The sequence below is a fragment of the Myotis lucifugus genome, unplaced genomic scaffold (assembly GCF_000147115.1).
Source record: "Myotis lucifugus unplaced genomic scaffold, Myoluc2.0 scaffold_221, whole genome shotgun sequence".
NCBI classification, from domain to species: domain Eukaryota; kingdom Metazoa; phylum Chordata; class Mammalia; order Chiroptera; family Vespertilionidae; genus Myotis; species Myotis lucifugus.
Window position 1 is genome coordinate 954002 of NW_005871269.1, and position 20347 is coordinate 974348.

Sequence of the window (20347 nt, forward strand, 5' to 3'; positions counted from 1 at the left end):
AGATTCGTGCATAGGCCTCCTTTCCCCTGCTGCTGCACTGGTTTCTCCGCACCCAGCACCCAGGCTTCGCTCTGGCTGGGCTTCAGCGGAGCCGGCCCCATAGCTGTGAGGCCTCGCTGCTCCACCGCCCGGGGCCATGGAGCTTCGCTGCTCTGCTGGCCCCAGGGCTGTCGCTGCTCCAGCCCTGGGCCGTCAGGCTTCACTGCAGCGCTTGGAGCCTACGTATGCAAATTAACCACCATCTTTGTTAGGTTAATTTGCATACTCTCCTGATTGGCTGGTTAGCATAGCGAAGGTACAGTCAATTTACATGTTTGTCTATTATTAGGTAAGATAGATCAATAGATAATTCTATGTACTCTACTGTGCTAGCTAGATATCAGCATTTTATTTCAGGATCCTCTTCTAATTATTGAATATGCTGCTTGATGTCTCTTTGCTAATGTGAAATGACTCACTAAGGATCTTCTGTCCAGGCTGGTTGTGAAGGTTAATTAATATATGATTATTAAGCACCTTACAAATCAAAACAGCCATGAATAATGCTAGCTGTGCAATAGAAAATTGGTAAATGTTACTTCTTTGGATAATTACATGTTTAAAATGCCTTTTACCCCAGTGGGAACACTACACAGAGGTGATGCTGCCAGTTTTGAAAGGGTTGTACTACATAACAGATTAAGAGCAAAGCTATGATAAATAATAGCTGTCAACTGAAGCATTCATGTAAAACTTATGATGTATTCAAATAACAAAGATCCATTTTTCACCTCTATTATATTCAGCTGGAAACAGTGAAGAACCAGTCTTGTGAGCTTTTGCATGTGTTCTTTGACTTTTTTTTTTAATGTACCCAAATGAATCACAGTGTAATAAAATCTCACTAATCTGGATTCCATTGATTTGGGATTTGGACTTGGCTGAAAGTCATCTTTATACAACCTACTCAAAAGTTATTTGATCAGTTAAAAAATAAAATTAAAAGCTGGGAGACAGGGGTGTGCCTAAAAAGAATTCATTATTTTCAGACTCTAATGTGTGGATAACTAAATTCAGGTTACTGTATTAATTTGAAAATAAAGTTGTTTACAAATTTATTTTTTTACTTCTGGTTCTTATTAATATATTTTTGCCTTTGTTTCATGAATCTTAATTAGTGCGAATGAGAGATATAGATTATTCTCTATCACTTTCTGTTTGGGAAAGTTGATCTGAAAACAAAATAAACAGTAGAATTCTAGGAATTCTATTGTGTGTTAGGTATGGCGTGAAACACAGTACCTCAAAAAACATATATTCCTGGTCATGCCCTGCAGCAGGTGAACAAGACTCAGCTGCTTCCCTCAAGGAACTCACAAATCCAGAGAATATGCAGCAGAGTTGGTCAGGGCCGAGCCCTGCTGCTTGAGCTACTTCCCTACTGTCTGGGCACTAGGCTCAAAATCATCTTTATACTAAAGGCTGCTGCACAGATGGAATTTATACTAAAGGCTGCTGCACAGATGGAAGCTAGCCCCTTCCGCACGAGTGAGATCTTCTACGTCTTCAGGACTAATTACAGTCCTCTCAGAGCTGGAAGGGGCTTTAGGGATTGTCTGATCCTAGCTCTGCAATGTGGCCCTTCTGCACCATATCCGGGTAGTCTCCTTGCCTGGAATGTGATGTCCAATTGTAGTTCAAGCCCCGTTTTCTCAGGTAGCTGTGGGAAATGAGAAAGGACAAGCAGTGGCCTCCTCTTGATCTTCCTGCTTCTGGACATTTCTTCTAGAACAGTGGTCGGCAAACTCATTAGTCAACAGAGCCAAATATCAACAGTACAACGATTGAAATTTCTTTTGAGAGCCAAATTTTTTAAACTTAAACTATATAGGCAGGTAATTGTTATTAACTTAATTAGGGTACTCCTAAGCTGGCCTTTGCTAAAAACGTCCTCAATCTGATTGAGGTACGTTCCCTGAGGTCGACCCCTTCCAACTCTCCCATCCACATTCGTCTTGTATACTTGTTTCGTCTATCTCCTTTCGTTCATCCTCTCTATCTGTCCAAACCATCTCAACGTACCTTTCTCAGTCCTCGACACTACATCTTCTTTCACTCCACAACGTTCCCTAAAATTAACTTAGTAAACTTTACTTAAAGTTTTAAGTCTTAGTTAAACTATAGGTACGTTGAATAAAACTCGATATCATACTTAATACCACTGCACAATGAGACTGCTGACTGACTGGCTCACTCAACTCGTGTATGAATCGTGCTCGCCTCCCCCGCGCTGGGTATCCCGCGGCCCGCCTGCTCCGCGACTGACCGACCGACACCCCCCACTTCTTCTAACGCCACTTCTTCAAAATAGACTCGCCCAGGCCAAAAACCGACCTCTGTGCATGGGCCACCAAGTTTCAATTGTACTGTACATGTGTGCCCGCACGTGATATTTTGTTGAAGAGCCACACTCAAGGGGCCAAAGAGCCGCATGTGGCTCACGAGCCGCGGTTTGCCAACCACTGTTCTAGAACATTCCACTGTTATTTCAAACTCTATGTTTTTACAAGTAAACTCATTCACCCAGAAATTTCCCTGTCTCATCAAACTCTTTTGAACTGACATGTATGTGGTGGGGCTACCTGCCAGCCAGGTGTTCATTTGCAGCAGTGTAGCCATCTGTGTCTGTGTGGTAGTGTCTGAGCAGTCATTTGGGCAAGTGATTGCTTTCATCTATTCTAATGAATATTTATTTATTTAAAAAATAGAAAATGTAAATATGAAGGAGTTGACATCAGAGGCAAGAAACATGGATTTACTAAAGATCTACTCTAATGGCCATGATGAGAGTGGGCAATCTTTATCCTTTTTTAGATGCTCACTGGACTTAAACTAAATGGTCAGTGGTGAAATAAAAGTATAAAATCAAAGAACATACACAAAAGTGACAGATGTATTGCTGGTGATGGTGCCACAGCAGGGAGCACCCTTTAATATGTAACTTCTGCATATTAGACTTGATTACATGTTTTTAAGATTGCAATCTATACCAAGACACAGAGCTGTTTGTACATCCTGATGAACTGCTTTGGGAACCTGATTTAATACTGTGTATCTAAACCCTGGTTGGCCTTCCTTCCTTCCTTTTTTTTTTTTTTTAATATTTGCTTGATTCTCTGGGGGACGCAGAAAATATAATAGGGGAAAAAAAGGTTGGATTTAGACTAAAAATAATAGCTAACATTTAAAAGCTGTTCTGTGTCTCTTCTGAGAGAAGTGCTTTAATGGATTATCTTAATTTTACAAAAACTTTGTGTCAAACATGCTTTATAGAGGAGTTTTTAAGAATGTGAGCTTTGGAGTCTGGCTGGTGTGCTCAGTGGTTAAGTGTCGATTTATAAACCAGGAGGTCACAGTTTGATTCCTGGTCAGGGCACATGCGTAGGTTGTGGGCTTGATCACCAGTGTGGGGGGTGCAGGAGGCAGCCAATCAATGATTCTTTCTCATTATTGACGTTTCTATCTCTTCTCCCTCTCCCTCTGAAATCAATTAAAAAATATATTAAAAAGAAGGAATGTGAGCTGACTGCATTGATTCATATTCATGCCCTGCTTCTTACATAATTAGGCAATTAATTTTGACCCCTTCTTGCCTCACTTATTTTTTCATATAAAAATGAAGCTAATAATAGTACTCATGTCATGGGGTTGTTTTGAATATTGGGTGAGAGAATACATATAAAAAGCTTGACAGTGCCTCCCTGGCTCATGGTGAAATGTTCAATAAATCTTGGCTATTAATACGGCCGTATAACCTCAGACAAATGATTTTCTGAGCTCCCTTTTTCTCATGTGGGAAATGGAATTAATAATATTTACCTCAGACAATTGTGTAAATTCACTGAGATTCGTTAAAGTATTCTGTGGAGTGCTTGGCATATAGGAGCTGTTTCATCCAATATGGTATTTAAATTTTTTTTAAAAATTAATTTGAGAGAGAGCGAGAGGAAGGGGAAGAGAGAGAGAGAGAGAGAGATCAATTTGTTGTTATTTATGCATTCATTCATTGGTTGATTCTTGTATGTGCCCTGACTGGGAATTGAACCTGAAACCTTGGCATATTGAGATGATGCTCTAACCAACTGAGCTACCTGGCCAGGGCCCAGCATGATATTCTAAATGGCATGTCATGAGCTTGGTGTTTATACAATGAATCTTTATTGAGCAGGGACTTGCTATATCCTGGGGTTATAGTGCTCAAAATCGGAGATCAGTCCCATGCCCTCAAGAGTTTGCTGGTGGGTAGAGAGGGACAGCAGAAATAAGTAAATGATGATCATTCGAGTTTGCGATCAAAACTATGAGGGGGACAACAGTCTCATTGAGAAAACTTTAGTAATGGTTATGTTTCTCCTTGAAAATGGAGGAAGTTTTAAAAAGGTCTAAAGTTCATTGAATCTATCCAGTTAAATTATATTCACCTCTTTTCAATATCACTCTTTCCATAAAGAATTGGTGAATCTCATGTATTTCCTAACCTTGGCCTAGTCAGTGTCTTATTGCTCTATCTGGTAACTTATGTACAAGATCCCATCTTGGTGTTTGATTGGAGATGATCTACTTTTCACTAAAACTCATTCTCTTCATTATTCACCTCCCTTGACTAGCCCACGTGGTGTCAAGGGAGGGAAGACACACACATTTTTTAGAGTACCTGCTGTGTCAAGACCCCATGGCTTTTAGGCACACCTCATAGCTCACTACCTTGTGAGGCAAGTGTTCCCATATTTAACCAATGAAGAAAGGGCTTGGAGGTAGGAAGTGATTAACCTTAATTGTAATGGCTAGTGCTGGAGCCAGGATTTGCATCCATGTCCCGTCTACCACCCATGTACTTTGCTCTCTGTCATCATGATGATAGAGGTATGTCAGACTATAAGTATGATCAGATGAAAGATGTTTTTTCATTTTCACAATAGATAATCTAAGAGGTTGCAAAACATGTATGACATTGCTTCATCGTGCACTATTCATCGTATTCATTTGAACATTTTCAGAATGGTGTTTCTAACAGTGTGGTGCTTATTTTGCCTTCTGATTGTATTCATTCAGGACTGGAATAAAGTGATATTCTCCACGTCCATCTTGGGCTACATTGACTTAGATCACAGCAGGGAGATTTACTATCTTCCTGTAAAATTCCTTTGCTCATTTGATCTTTAGCTCTCATTACACTAAGAATGCAAGTTAAAATAACTAAACTATAACTTCCATTGTACATAAATTTAATAAGTTAGTTTTCATAAAAATAAGAAATGAAGTTGGTCAGTTGGTAGCAATTAAGAGAAATGTCTCCATTTAACTTGCACTAAGTTGACATAATTCTTTTTAAGAATAAGCGTTTTTACTCTGGTGTAAAATTTCCCAGGAGTCTAATTGAGAAAACTTTAGTAATGGTTATGTTTCTCCTTGGAAATGGAGGAAGTTTTAAAAAGGTCTAAAGTTAATTGAATCTATCCAGTTAAATTACATTCACCTCGTTTCAATATTACTCTTTCCATTAAGAACTGGATAAATGGCTAACACGGTAATTCATCTTTTATCATTTCTAAAATTTTCCTAGTTGCTGCTCACTTGAACATAACTGTTACTGATGGATTTCTACGCTTGCAGTGTTTTGGGTTTCAGAAACTCATTTTCTCTATTTCTCTGTGTTAGTATTTGAATAAAGATTTTCATGTTTTTGGTAACTTCAAGTGATAAAAACAGTGTCTTGCGGAAAAAAAAATAGAAAGTAGGAATAAGAAAATATAAAAAGCACCCATAATTTATATATTTCCAGGCTTTTCTATGTATATATATTAGTAGACAAATATAGGTTTACAGTTGTGAGTACATGAAACACAGAGTTTATTCTTTTATTATTTATTAATTACTTTTCATATGAACAACTGTAAACCTACTTTTGTCCACCCCTGTATGTACCCAAACAACCTGGATTTAAATTGCAACTTACTAAATGACCTTGGGAAATTACCTAACTTTTCTGTGCCTCAGTTTCTTCATCTGTAAAATGGGTACCTATCTCATAGGGTTATCGTGAGGGTTAAAAGAGTTAATGCAGGTAAAATGCATAGAATATTGCCTGGCCCTACTAAGAACCACATACATAGAGTTTAAATTTTTTTGCTAATAAACAACAGAAATTTAATTCTTGCTGTTTTGGAGGCTGGAAGTGTGAGATCAGGGTACCAGTATAGTTGGATGAGGTCCTCTCCTAGTTCATAGCCGGTGGTGGAGGGGCTAAAAAACGTTTATTATGGAAAATTTCAAATATATGTAAAAATATAATAGTGTTATGAACTTTAATGTACCCATCTATTATCAACGTTTAGATATTCTTGTGTCTTTTATTATTTCCTCTCCCCCCCACCCCCCACTGGAGGTAGACTGGTGTATTTTATCGAAAATCCCAAATGTCACATCATTACTCCATAAATACCTCCATTTGTACTATGTTAATATTTGCTAAGAAGTAATTATTTTAGAGAACTAATGCACAAAATTTAAGTCATTTTTGAGGGGAAACAGTATAAGTAAAATACCTATAAGATACTTCTGTGGTGTTGTACTAGATTTTAATTAACTGAATGGCATTTGAAGTAAGATTATGAATATGGAGATTTTAGTTATTCAGATTAGACATTTTAAGATCTTTAAAGTGATTGAGCATAGTTTATTGTATAAACATAAAATATTCATAAATGTACTGAACAATTTGAGTATTCTTTTGGTGGAACAAAAGATTTAAAAATTATAATATTGGAGCCCAGACTGTGTGGCTCAGTGGTTGACTGTCAACCCATGAACTAGGAGGTCACAGTTTGATTCCTGATCAGGCACATGCCCAGGGTTTTAGGCTTGATCCCCATTAGGGAGCGTGTGGAAGGCAGCTGATCGATTATTCTCTCTCATCATCGATGTTTCTCTCTCTCTCTCTCACTCTCCCTTCCTCACTCTGAAATCAATATTCTGTGCACCAGGCCTCTAGTATGCATATAAGATCTTTGGTTACTCTCTTCCCGCCCTCCCTCCACCCCACTTCCCTCTGAGATTCATTAGTCTGTTCCATGTTTCCATGCCTGTGCATTGAGTGTCTGCCCCCTGGTGGTCAGTGCACATCTTAGCTAACGGTTGAACGGTCGGATGGTTGCTTAGGCTTTTATATATATGCTAGAGGCCCGATGCATGAAATTCATGCAAGAGTAGGCCTTCCTCCCCCTGGCTGCCGGCACCAGCTTCCCTCTGGCACCCAGGACCTGGGCTTCCTTTGCAGCCCCAGCGTCGTCCAGAAGGACATCTGGTCTAATTAGCATATTATGCTTTTATTATTATAGATAGATTATATAAGAGATTATTTAAGGATAATTAGAGAAAATACTGTAACAAACCAGGTATTATTCCAGTTGGTGGTTTTGTCTCTTACTTTAATGCCTGGATCTTCTGGACAGCAATCAGATCTAACTTAGAATTTTCTGCCTTTGATCTTATTTTAGACTACCATTTCAAAATCTGTGAGTAAAGCATCATATGATATAACTGAAAAGGAACTCAATTGTAAAGGGATTTGATTGTATTTGATGTATTTCATTAAATTGCAACTGGTGAGATCATCAGAATTCGTAGTCACCTAAATTTGCTCATCACCTTGATTATAGATCTTAAAATTCCTGGGGCATGATATAGTAATGTGGACCGGGCCCATCATGCCTCATGCTATTGATGGTCCAGGGAAACACTGGGTTAGAATTCAGGAAACTTTCTTCTCACCTGAGCTGCCAGGATGATTTTCCTTTTTGGCAAGTTGCTTAACCTGTCTGACATTTAGCTTCTTCATTTTGCCAATGGAAAAAAGTACGGAAGGGAGATGAACTCAATTCCCCTATATTATTATGGAAGTAATAGCTACCGCATCAAAGAGACCCCAGAATTCAGTGGTTCAAACAGAGTAGAAGTTTCTCTCTTTCCTATGTAATAGTTGGAAGTCCAGGTATTCATTTCTGCTCTAAGCTATCATTTAGAGGTCCAATTTCTTCCATCTTGTTTATTCAACAACTAGAAATCACAATGGAAAGTTTTCAAAACTAATGAGCAAGTATAAGAAAATAGTAATTTCTAATCATCACATTCTCAAAGAGGTTACTAAGTCATCGTTAAATTAGGCTGAGAGTAATTTAATGATGTCCCTCAGCTCGGCCCGTGCCCTCTTGCAGTCCAGGAGCCCTTGGGGATGTCCGACTGATGGCTTAGGCCCGCTTGGGGAGCGGGTCTAAACCATCAGTCGGACATCCTTAGTGCTGCCGCGGAGACGGGAGGGGCTCCCGCCACTACTGCTGCACTTGCCAGTCGTGAGCCTGGCTTCTGGCTGAGCGGCGCTCCTCATGGGAGCGCACTGACCACCAGGAGGCAGCTCCTTTGTTGAGTGTCTGCCCCCTGGTGGTCAGTGCGTGTCATAGCGACCGTTTCACCGTTCAGTTGATTTGCATATTAGCCTTTTATTATATAGGATGTCCTTGAGCAGTGATTTCAACCTTTTTCATCTCATGGCACACATAATTACTAAAATTCTGTGGCACACCCAAAAATAGATTTTTTTTTTTTTGCTGATTTGACAAAAAAATTAGGTATATTTTTTGTTCATTCACACCAGACAGCTATTGTGTTGGCTGTTGTCATTTTTTTAAATTTGACAATCTAAAGGAAAAAGAGGTCGGTGCCCTGACTAAGTAGTCAGGTATTGCATGTTTTAAAAATTCTTGCTGCTTACCAGTTGAAAATCGCTGTCCTAGAGGCACCGTCTTCATGCACATGATTGAATCTGAGTTGTTGCCAAGACCTGGTTTGGGTTGGGAAGAGAGTAGAGGAAGCAGTCTGGGGCCTGGAAGCAGCACATCACCTCTGTTCCAACGCCTCTGGAGAGAACTTGGTTACAGGCCATACCTCACCTTACTTGAGTCTAGGAATTATAGTGAAGAAGGAGAGCACAGATGTTGAAGTTAGTGGTCTCCGCCATATCTATGCAGTTCCCGTTTTCTCTGATTATAACATGTTGACCTAGTAGCTCTGTCACCCACTTAGTTGCCCTCTGCCTTGGCTTGCTTTTGAAATTACTGCTAACATAAAGATATTTTCTACTCTCAGCCTAATTTAACGATGACTTAGTGACCTCTTTGAGAAGGTAATGATTAGAAATTACTATTTTCTTACACTTGCTCATTAGTTTTGAAAACTTCCCATTGCGATTTCCCCATGATTTTGCCATTTTTATGAATCATGCACGTAGGAGGGCTCTGTTTGTCTTGTCCTGTTAATTTGAGAATATAGCTGACCGTTGTATTTTGAAGCTTTGAAGCAAGAGTTCAGGCTCAGCTTGAGTTTCTTCTAACAGGTGTCAGGATTTAATACAGGGTGATGAAACAGAACTAGCTGCCAGACCAGCCGTGGGCAAACTATGGCCCGTGGGCCGGATCCGGCCCGTTTGAAATGAATAAAACTAAAAAAAAAAAAGACCGCACCCTTTTATGTAATGATGTTTACTTTGAATTTATATTAGTTCACACAAACACTCCATCCATGCTTTTGTTCCGGCCCTTCGGTCCAGTTTAAGAACCCATTGTGGCCCTCGAGTCAAAAAGTTTGCCCACCCCTGTGCCAGACTCTTGAGAGGATGTGTAGAAATACTTAGGGACCAAGAACTGGTAGTTGAAAAACTAAGCAGGTGGAAGAATAAGGAAGATATAAATATCGCAAGGTGGGCATTTAAAAATATAGACAGGTGTTTTTTCTTTTTTTTTTTAAAGGGGCAGGACAAAGCAACTAGGAGTATCCAGAACATACCCCTGAACCACAGCCTTGATAAACTTATAAAATCAGCTCAAATTTATTGACTGTGCCCATCAGCTTTTCTATAAGCCATTTTTTTAAAAAAATGTAGTAAAAAAGAAAAAAATGTCAAAATATGTGTTTAAAATCCTCAGATTTATGGTTCCATAGCTTACTTTGTGGGAGGAAGAAACTAAATAAACACATAACTAATAATTGGAATATTTGATAAAATTAGAAAGAAAAAAAGTCCTAGATTTTGTGTTTCAAATGCAGAGTCCCATTAATGTGGATGAAGCATGTATTTTCATCAGCCTGCTGATGACATTGCTCATGTAAACCAACTTCAAGAATGTGCTCTCTATAGTCCTACATTGCTGCTCTGAGCTCTTCCTATCTAGAACTTTGGTAGACAGGAGGGTCAAAGGCATCTTTTTCTGACCAATAGACAACTCACCCCCACCCCACGCCAGCCGAATACCTTGCATGATTTCTTTGCTGCCTCCCATAGCACTTGTCAATATTACTAGATAGATTTTTCTCTTGTGTTTTAGATTGTGGCCTTCATTTGAAGTTTGACACTAAATACTTTTTTTGATATACAGTTGTATATTGTTTGTTGTATCCTAGAAAAACTATTGAAAAAGTTGAAAACCTAAAGCGCTTTATCTCTCTGCTACTCCTTTATTACTTCTAGGATGCAATTGATAGTTTTACTTTCTTGAAGTGTTCTTATGGGCTGAAAAGCCTTGACAGGTAGGATAATTGCTGAAGTTAAACAAATGCTTTGATTCACTTGGAACTTAAGACCTCATTAAAAATTCTCTTTCTGATTTAGATTTAGACAGACCAAAAAAAAAGGCAGACTGACAGGTTACTGATAAATCTTTGAAAATCAAACACTCTATTTTTGTATCATGGTTTATGGAGTATGTTGGGACTAGTTTCCTTTTAGTAAAGAATGACATGGAAAGAAGAAATTGTGTGTGTTTTAATGTACATAGTGCCCAAAGGAAGTTGAGATTAAAATGAAGTAGGACACATACTACACTGCCAATGCTAAAGCAAGCATATGTATTTTTTTTAATTCCCTGAGAGAATATGATGTTTTGATACCTTAAAAGGCCAAGTGGTTGTGATTAACCTTGAAATATAAGTCTCTAGTAGATGAAAGACACATATAATTTATAGCCCAAGTGTAGGAAATCAAGGATGATATCAAATCATATTCCTGCTTGGGGAGTAGTTTTGAGAATGCTTACTGACCATTTGGTAGATACATTTACTACAGATTTAAAAATGTATTCATTCTCTAAAGTGTCACATCGAAATAAGGACTATCTTTTGTAAGCTGAGGTATTTGCCATCTATACTTAGGTAATTTTAAAAAATAAATTTTTATTTATTTCAGAGAGAGGAAAGGAGAGAGAGAAACATCAATGATGAGAGAAATCATTGATCGTCTGCCTCCTGCTCACCCCCTACTGGGGATTGAGCCTGCCACCCGGGCCTGTGCCCTGAACTGGGAATCGAACCATGATCTCCTGGTTCATGGGTCAATGTCAACCACTGAGGACCACCAGCCAGGTACATAGGAAATAAGTAGAGCCTAATTTTGATAAAAACAGTACTATTTTACTCCATTGACCCATCTTTTGGAGACAGCCATTTTTCTGGAGGGTTTGGCCTCTTCACTGCCACAATCTATTAGCCTAACCAGCTGCTCATCTGGTCCCCAAAGCATTTTGGAATTCCCCCATTCTAGATCTGGATCAGAGGGTAAAACTCCACATTTCGTTTCTTTAGCTCTATCACTGTTGACATTTGGGTAAGTCTATTCTGTGATACCCTGATAACCATCTGCTTCTCTGGATAATGTACAGCCTACTTTCTATCGAATTAGCTTAGATCATCAGAAAACTACACTAGGACCCTATGAGCTAGGCTCTTTTGCTGAATTACATGTTATGTAATACACATGGCTTTATCCAGGGATTTTTTTTAAAAAAAGAAGTAACATGAAATTCCCTATTATGTAATTAAGAATATTGCTTATTAAATGTCATTCTGTATTCCATATATAAAGTTTAATATGAGGAATTTCCTCCAGAGTTTGGGGGCATGAAAAAGTTTGTTTTCTTTGATAAAGGGTACTTGCCCAACTTTTAGATAATAAAAGATGTGTAATTTACCTTATTTATATATTTACCTGAGGCTGGAGGCACAGGGGCAAATTTGAATGTTAATTGTCGCAATTAAATTAACAAATTTTATAAATTAAATAGTCATTATGTAAACCAGGAGTTAGTTAACTATGAACCCCCCACCCCAAACACACTCGGTGCCTTCTATTCTTGTAAATAAAGTTTTATTGGAGCACAGCCATGGTCTATGGCTGCTTTCCTGCTACAGTGGCAGACTTCAGCAGTTGCTATTTGACCCTTTACAGAAAAATACTAACAATCCTAATGTAAGTAGTCACATGATGGCATGGGTCAGACCAAATGCACTAGCACTGAAGGAATATAAACCAAGGCAATTACTATAATATGTGGCTACTTGGGAATGTCTTAACAGAGAAGCTGTGCTACAAAAGGCATTTCATCTTTAAATAGTGGGAACATAGAAGGGCATTTTACTTTATTATTTTTTAATCCTCACCCTAGGATATTTTTTCCATTTATTTTCAGAGAAAGTGAAAGGGAGGCAGCAGAGGCAGGAGGGGGGGAGAGAGGGAGAGAAACATCAATGTAAGAGACGTATTAACTGGTCGCCTTCCACATGCACCTTGACCAAAGCGGGGCATTGAACCTGCAACAAGGGTACATGCCCTAGACCAGGAATTGAACACTTGACCCTTTGGTCTGCGGGCCGATACTCTAACCACTGAGAAAAAATGGCCAGGGGTAGGAGGGCATTTTATGTGGGAGAGAGCACATTTTGAGTATGTGGGATTATTTTGAAAATGGTTTTTGCCCAATTGGAATTGGACAGCAGTGACAATGCCGTTGAATAGGTGAGATGATTGTTGCAGGGCTTAAAAACCAGGAATCAAAATTTGCATTTAATCTGACAGGCTTTTGAAAACTGTCTTAAATCTTCAAGGGAATTGATGTGATGGAAATAGCATCCTGGGACAATGATCTGACAGCAGTGTATGGGATGAACTCAAGCAAGACTAAGCAGTTACTGAAGTAAGCCTCGCGTGAGGAACTCAGATGATGGGGATGGAAATGGAGAGGGAAAGCAGCCTCCGAGAAGCTGGAAAGAATGAGGTTGACTTTGGGACTGACTGGATTTAGAGAATGACGGGAGGGAAATTGTGAGAGGAGAATTGGGAAAAGCTGAAACGTGAACAGTTTTTTTTGAGAGAAAATATGTGTTTTGGTTTTGGCATCTCTAATTTCTGGTGTTTTAGAGCCTTATAAGAGAGAGTAGGGGAGTGTTTGGAGTATGGACTAGATGAAGTCTCTGGGAGAATTTACATAAAGGAAGAGAGCACAAGGCCGGAGCCTTGGGGGTGCCTTCAGGAATCAGAGAGGACAGAGGAATAGGAGGAGTTGGTAGAGCAGTGTTTCCCAGTATGTCCCAGGAAAGGCTGGCTGTATAGACCCGTGGTCGGCAAACTGTGGCTCGCGAGCCACATGTGGCTCTTTGGCCCCTTGAATGTGGCTCTTCCTAAGCCTTAGGAGTACCCTAATTAAGTTAATAACAATGTACCTACCTATATAGTTTAAGTTAAAAAAATTTGGCTCTCAAAAGAAATTTCAATCGTTGTACTGTTGATATTTGGCTCTGTTGACTAATGAGTTTGCCGACCACTGGTGTTAACAAGAATTTCTAGAAAAAAAAAAAGGTACCATGATCAGATAAGTTTGGGAAACTCGGGGTTAAAGTTAATCAAACTCCTTGCTTTAGAACCTCTGAGATTATTTAATGACATGCACTATTATTTAGATCTCTCTCTCAAATTATAGATTCATACATACAACTTTCTACCTGGCATCTCCCCTTGGCTTTCTGTTAGGTCTCTAAAACTTACCTGTTTCAAGTGGAATCTTGGTCTTCCCCCACAAAACTTGTTTCCCATCTCAGTTGATGGCAACAGCATTTTCCTTTTGTAAAAAATGCTGTGGTAAGTAATGTATAAATTGTTTTGTTTCATGTGTAAAATGCCCAAAAGAAATGAGATTAAAAATAAAGTTGCTCAGATCCAAAATCTTGGAGTCACCTTTGACCCCTTTTCCCTCCTCTACTGTCATCTCATTCTTTAGCAACCACAGTTGGCTCTGTCTTCAAAGATATCCCGAATCGGACCACTTCTCACCTCAGGTGATTCGGTTAAAATCTCTCCCCCTTTTGTGTGTAGTAGTTTCTTGCTTCACTCAGGATACATGCAGCAGTCCGTCCAGGAGCCTCAAGGCCTGGAATATCTGGCTTCTCATTGGCTCTTTGGTTACCATTTTCTTCCTCCTCCATTCTGTGCCCGATCCATCTCTGCTCTTTCTGGAACAGGTCTTAAGCATTTCATTAGCTTAGGGCTTTTGTACTCACTGTTTTCTGTTCCTGTGACACTTTCCACAAATATGTGTATGCCTAACAACTCCAAATGCCACCCTCTCTAGAAAAGACGGCCATATTTAAAATAGCGTGTCCTCCCCTCATCTCTCATTCCCTTTACTCTAGCTACTTTACTACTTTTTTTTCCCCATAGCACTTACCACCTTTTACCATGTTATATTTCATTATCTTTTTTTTTTTAATTTACTGTCTGCCTCTTCCTGCTAGACTGTGAGCTCCAGAGTGTCAGGATTTTTGTCTGTTATTTATTGAGGTAACTTAAACATCTAGAACAGTTTCTGATTCACAGTAGGCACCTACTAAGTGTTTGTTAAGTGAATGATCGAATCTTCAAGATGGCAATATATGTCCCTACACACTCCTTTTTTTCTCCCTGTGGAGATCTCTTTATTGTGGGTTTCCCAAGGACATACTTTGGAAAATTCTGCTGTGATGTCTTATGGAATTCAAAAGAGAAGCAAATTTCAAGAAAGGTCAGATTAGTGCAACTGGAAAGTTGAGATGTTGACCTGCCTCAGCTAAAGAGTAGATTTACACAGGGACCATCATTTGCCATCATAGAACCAGTTTCAGTGCTGTGAAATATCAAACTCAAGGAGTAAAGTTGGACCTAGATGTTGAAGAAGGAAGCTAGGATAAACTATTCATTCAGGGAGGTTAACTTTGAAAGAAAGGGAGGAAAGTAGTTTGCCTTCAATGTTGAGATCAGGAGAGCTTGGTTTTGCAGCCTGTTATTTTTAAAAGCAACCTAGAGTACTGAAGTGACATACATTTTTTGAAAGGTATATGTAATAAATAGGTGACCTAAAGCATCCATTTTTTAAGATAGTGTAATTTGGTGGGTTCAGTGCTGCATGGGAATTGGATAAATTTGGGTTCTTAGGAAATCTTCTTACTAGTTCTGTGTCTTTGATTTATCACCTGCCTTCCTTCATCCTTTTGCATATTTTTTGAGACCCCAGTAGGAATGAGAGGTGCGATGTAAATATTAAAAATTGGTGCTTAATTGCCTGCTGGTTCCTCTTTTAGAAGACAAGCAATCTGTTTTGATGTGTGTTTCTAGGTCATTTCTCTACTCCCTGAAAACAGCTCACCCGGGCTTTACACTTGTTGGATTAGTGCTTAAATGAAAGCTTTGTTCCAAAGCAAAGCATAGTTTAAACAATTTTTGAAAGTTTGACTATTTCTTTTGATCAATAAAAAAATTAATTTCTATTTCAAACATGTCATTGAATTGAATTTTTTAAATCGTGTTATTAGGCTAGAACTTTTGGATTTTGGGGACGGGCAGGGGTGGGGCAGAGGTTCAATTCATCTGTTTCTGAATTAGTTCTAATGGGAAAAACCAAGAGCTTTTGGACATTTTAGTTTCTCAGCCATGGCATTTGAGGACTGAAGAGGTTAACAGTGAAGTGTATGGCAAGGATTACTCAGCAGAGCCCTGTGCTTTATTTCCGTTGTTGACTTTGGAATGAATTACTTTAATGTTATTTGAGGAGTAATTGGTTTGAACTCCTTTTCCAGATTAACAAATATTTTTTTGTTTTGGTTACAGAATCTGCATACATATATGTCAGAGAAGCAGAAATGTCAGATGATATCAGGAAAAGGTTTGAATTTCCAAATTCTCTTATCCAAACACAGGTAATTTAATTTATTAATTTATTTATTTATGCTTCGTGGTAACAAGTGAACTTTTTTGGTAGATTGTTAATTTAACTTTATATTTTTAACATTGAATATTTTTTTCTATATTAGAGATATTTTATTAAACAACTTTTATATGAGTTAATTTGAAAATTTATATTTGACAAGAAAATAGATATTTGAAGTTGACCAATTGCAGCTTCTATTTATGTCATACTTAGAAATAATAAAACCTTGATTAACCCCTTGAGTATGTACTTTTTGCTCTATAATTAATTATTGGGAACAGAAATAAATGGTTATGCCTCTACAGATATATGCATCTATAGAGTATGAGAGACTAATATCTTAAAATGTATATTCTACCTCTATACAAATGTAAGAAAAATAGATTTTTATAATAATGACAGTAAGTAAACTATCCTGGATTAAAAAACTTCAGTCTATAAACTCTAACTCAGGCAGGAGATTATAATTTATTTTAAAGAGCTTTTCAATTATTAGGGTTAAACCAAAGATGGCTTTCTGGTTAGCTTTCAGCTAGCTAGAAGCATTGTGGTTAATCAAGGTATCATAATAGCTTACTGTCTTTTCTTGTGAGAGTAAAGATAACAGAACAGCAGAAGCCTGCCTGAAGACTTAACCACGGACAGCATCTCGGCCACTTTCAACAGTTAACTTTGGAGATGCCTGCTGTGGGAATTGACTTAGCTGGGTAGTGGGGAACCCTTCCATGAGGAGAAGAACACTCCTTATGCAAGATTCCCTTCTGCCTGACTGGGTTGGAGTCTTATCCTTCACAGCACAGGTTCTTACCATGAAGAAGAAATGAAGGTTTGGAGAATACTGGCCTCAAATTTTTTTTTTCTGGCCTGGAGTCCCTTCATTAGCGTGGATAATCAAGAAAGGCCTATGTGTGTTACTGTTAAATCGAGTGAAAAGTGTACATATACACTTTTAGTGTATATGTACATATATACTTTTTGTAGGACGTCTTTTTAAACTATTCTGTTATGCAAAACTAAAGTAACAATGTAGGCTGATATATTCTTGGATTTTGTATTTTAAAATCAATTTAGGCTATATTCTCTGATTTTAACGCCTGTGAAATTGGGTTGCATCTAGTAATTGATGGCAGTAGTCATCATAGAGTTGGTATTGCCTGTGCATTTGTGAACTTGGCCATGATTTTCTAAATGAGTTTGAAAGAGCTTTCTTAATATAAAATAAAAATTCGAAACCATATGAAGCATTGTATAATATAGATTAATTGGCAGCCTTTTTTTCTTTCTTACTGTTACATAAAATATTGATATATCTTGTAGTTGCTGGCCAGTTCCATTCAGTGAAATATGCTGTATTTTGTAAACAGGAACCAAAACTATTCACTGGTTTTCAATTCTTGTTACTATCCCTTTAAATAGGAGATAAGAGACAGTTAATTGATCTAAATGTAATATTCCTTTAAACGAATGACTTGTATTGCAAAACTGAGACCATTAAGCTTTGAGGTCATTAATCACTTTTAATATGTGAAATACAAAGAGAGATCAAGGATTGGAGGCTGTGTTTTTATTTGAACTTCTCTGGAAACTTTGCAAGACTGTCAGGTATTCACAGCTGTATCATACATTGGTCCCTAGTGCAGGATCAACCTGTTTATTGCCTTTTTTGTTTGTGGCAGTTGCCACGTATTTCCAACCCACACACAGAATGGCTGTTATTGTTGTTGGCCTAGGTTCCAAGACAGCAGGGCTGGGTAGTGCTGAAGAGCGAGGAGAATGAGATTGAGGTGGTAGGAGGTAATGATATGTATGTATTTATGTAATCAGCACTCCTGTTGAGTCTCATCTTTAATTTTGGGCTTTGGATTAAAGCAGGATTTGGGAAAAATTTAGAGATTTACTAGACTGAAAGCCTGTTACAGCTCTAAAACCTATAATAAAATAATAAAGAAATTAAGTCATAGAGCCTAGAGGAGGGAGAATGTTCGTGGTCACAGGAGATCCATGGATTCAGGTCTGTGTGGGCCATAGTCAAAGATGGGAATGCATTTTCTCCATCTTCATTAAGGGCATGATGAAGCATGATGGATTTCATTTAGATGCAAAGATGATTTTAAAAGCTGTGGAGTTTCTTATTTGTCTTAACGGTTTCATGGATTAAACAGTCTCAAAGTTTCTTCTAATATTAAATGACAGCAATTTAAACTGAAAATCTAGCAATTTTCTTAACATCTATGAATGATAGTTTGCCTATTGGGATAAAAATCGGGATAAAAATGCTTACCTTGAGGGTTGTTATGAAGATGAGAAATTATGTATGTGGACTGACTAGTTCAGTGCCTTCTATAGGGCGCGTCCTCAGTGAATTGGAATTTTATTACCAATTGACTGATATGACTCAAAGTCATAATAACTACTATTGATAGTTGTTACCATCAAATGCACTATTTGGAGAAAACTTCTGAGGAAATGTATTTTTTTTTCCTTTTTAGGCTGTGGGTCATCTTCTTGCTGCAGTCCTAAAGGAGAATGGTTTTTCAGAAAAGATCAATCAATCCACAAACCAGGTCTGTGTTTAACTCTGTGCTGTAGTTCTGCTCCGATATTGCTACCAGCTGGACCACAGAGTCACTTCGCTTATTTCCCTCACAGCTCAGGTCACTGTAGAAAGGATTTAGAACTGTGAGAAGTTTATTGCCTTTTTTGTTTGTTTGCTATATTTTTCTTCCAAATAAAACATTTAAAATTTGTGACAATAGACTCCAGGAATAAGATATGGAGGAGATGAGGGGAGTATTTTTATGATTATTAATAAAAAAATAGCATGCGTGGAATGAGCGTAGGCATGTTTTAGAAGAGAAGGTTGACAGGGTTACCTCTGAGGGAATATTTTTGTTTAATAGAAAAAGTGAACATAGTGGCTCTATTTGGGTGTGGGAGATTTTTCGTGCTATAGATGGCCCCATGTATGAAAAGGTCATGCGTGGACAGTTGGAATTGGGGAAAAAATTCTTATCATGCATAGGGCAGGCGAATGCTAAGTGTGGAAGCAATGCCAGCCTACTGAGATATATATCACTTGGGTTTTGGTTGACCAGTGTTGTGTATTTTGACATGCTGGTTGGAAATTCTATTTAAGTGGGTGCTCTAAGGTAAACTCCGTAGAGAATATAGATGATGGAAATAAGATGTTTTTTCACAGCAGAAACAAACTGATTATTTCCTTCCTCTCACATTCCTTTTGATTAACTGCTCCAAGTCACATTTCTTTGCTGCATCTGCCGACAGGTTGAAGGAAGTGTATGGGGTATATGCTTCAATAATTGGCATTTATCTAGTGTTTGTATATAGTCATTTAAATTAGGTTTTCTGAGAACCCTGATCTTAATCCTTCCTGTAATCACATTATGTACTCTGACAAGATCTAGTGGTTTTACTTAAATTGCCAGGATTTATTGAATGTCAATCCCTGTAACCAAATATTTCCTCTTCCATTAATAAATGAATGCTTATTTCCATGAGATCACAGTGTTATCTGAAGGGACAGTTTTTTATTTATTTATATTATTTTTCCGGCTTAGTAATTTAGTCCCCTTTCATATTATCCATGTGGGTGATTTAACTTTCCTTCTAAATAAAATAAATAGAATATAAATATTACTTTCCTGTAGTAACTATTAACTCTATTGTTCTGTCATAGTGGGATCCTATAATTGCAAGGATCTCAGAGCTAGCTACAGTAGGAAAGTGGACACAATAAAATGTTGATTTTCATTCTTATAGTTATTCTATGGGAGCCAGGCATTTCTCCAAATTATATATTTCCCAATAAATTATTGGGGGAAGGACAGAAAGGAAAATAGTTTCATTATATGTTCTTTAAAAAAAGGCCAAAACCCAAAAAATTCCCAAACCATGTATCAATCTAAATAGACTTAACCCACAATATATTTAAATATAGGTTTACCATTAATATTGAACTTTTTTTTGGTGAGGGAATCATGGGTTCCTGAGAAAGTTATGAAAATTAGAACCTCTGCTTTAATAGGATTTTTCAAAATTAAGAACTTATATACCCTTCCAGTGCTTTTCTGTGAAAGATGACAGACGCATGGTATGAGGGGTAGGGAAAAGTCACAGTCTCTCTCTTGGCCAAAACAGTTTTTCTAGGCTTTTGCTGGTAGCCATGGGACCAGCAGCTTGCTGGTAGCCTGTTCTACTTCTCTCTCTTTCCTCTGTGCCCATTGGGGCAG

At 38.1% G+C, this 20347-nt stretch overlaps 1 protein-coding gene across 1 annotated transcript in view; it reads left to right on the plus strand.

The window, feature by feature from the left end:
• FOCAD (focadhesin) overlaps nt 1–20347 on the plus strand; it is a 273674-nt gene that overhangs the window by 15574 nt on the left and 237753 nt on the right. Inside the window, exons 2-3 of the mRNA XM_006098123.3 lie at nt 15998–16086; nt 18587–18661. Of these exons, the coding sequence (XP_006098185.1) occupies nt 16030–16086; nt 18587–18661 (132 nt within the window). The 5' untranslated portion in view covers nt 15998–16029. The remainder of the gene's footprint in view (nt 1–15997; nt 16087–18586; nt 18662–20347) is intronic.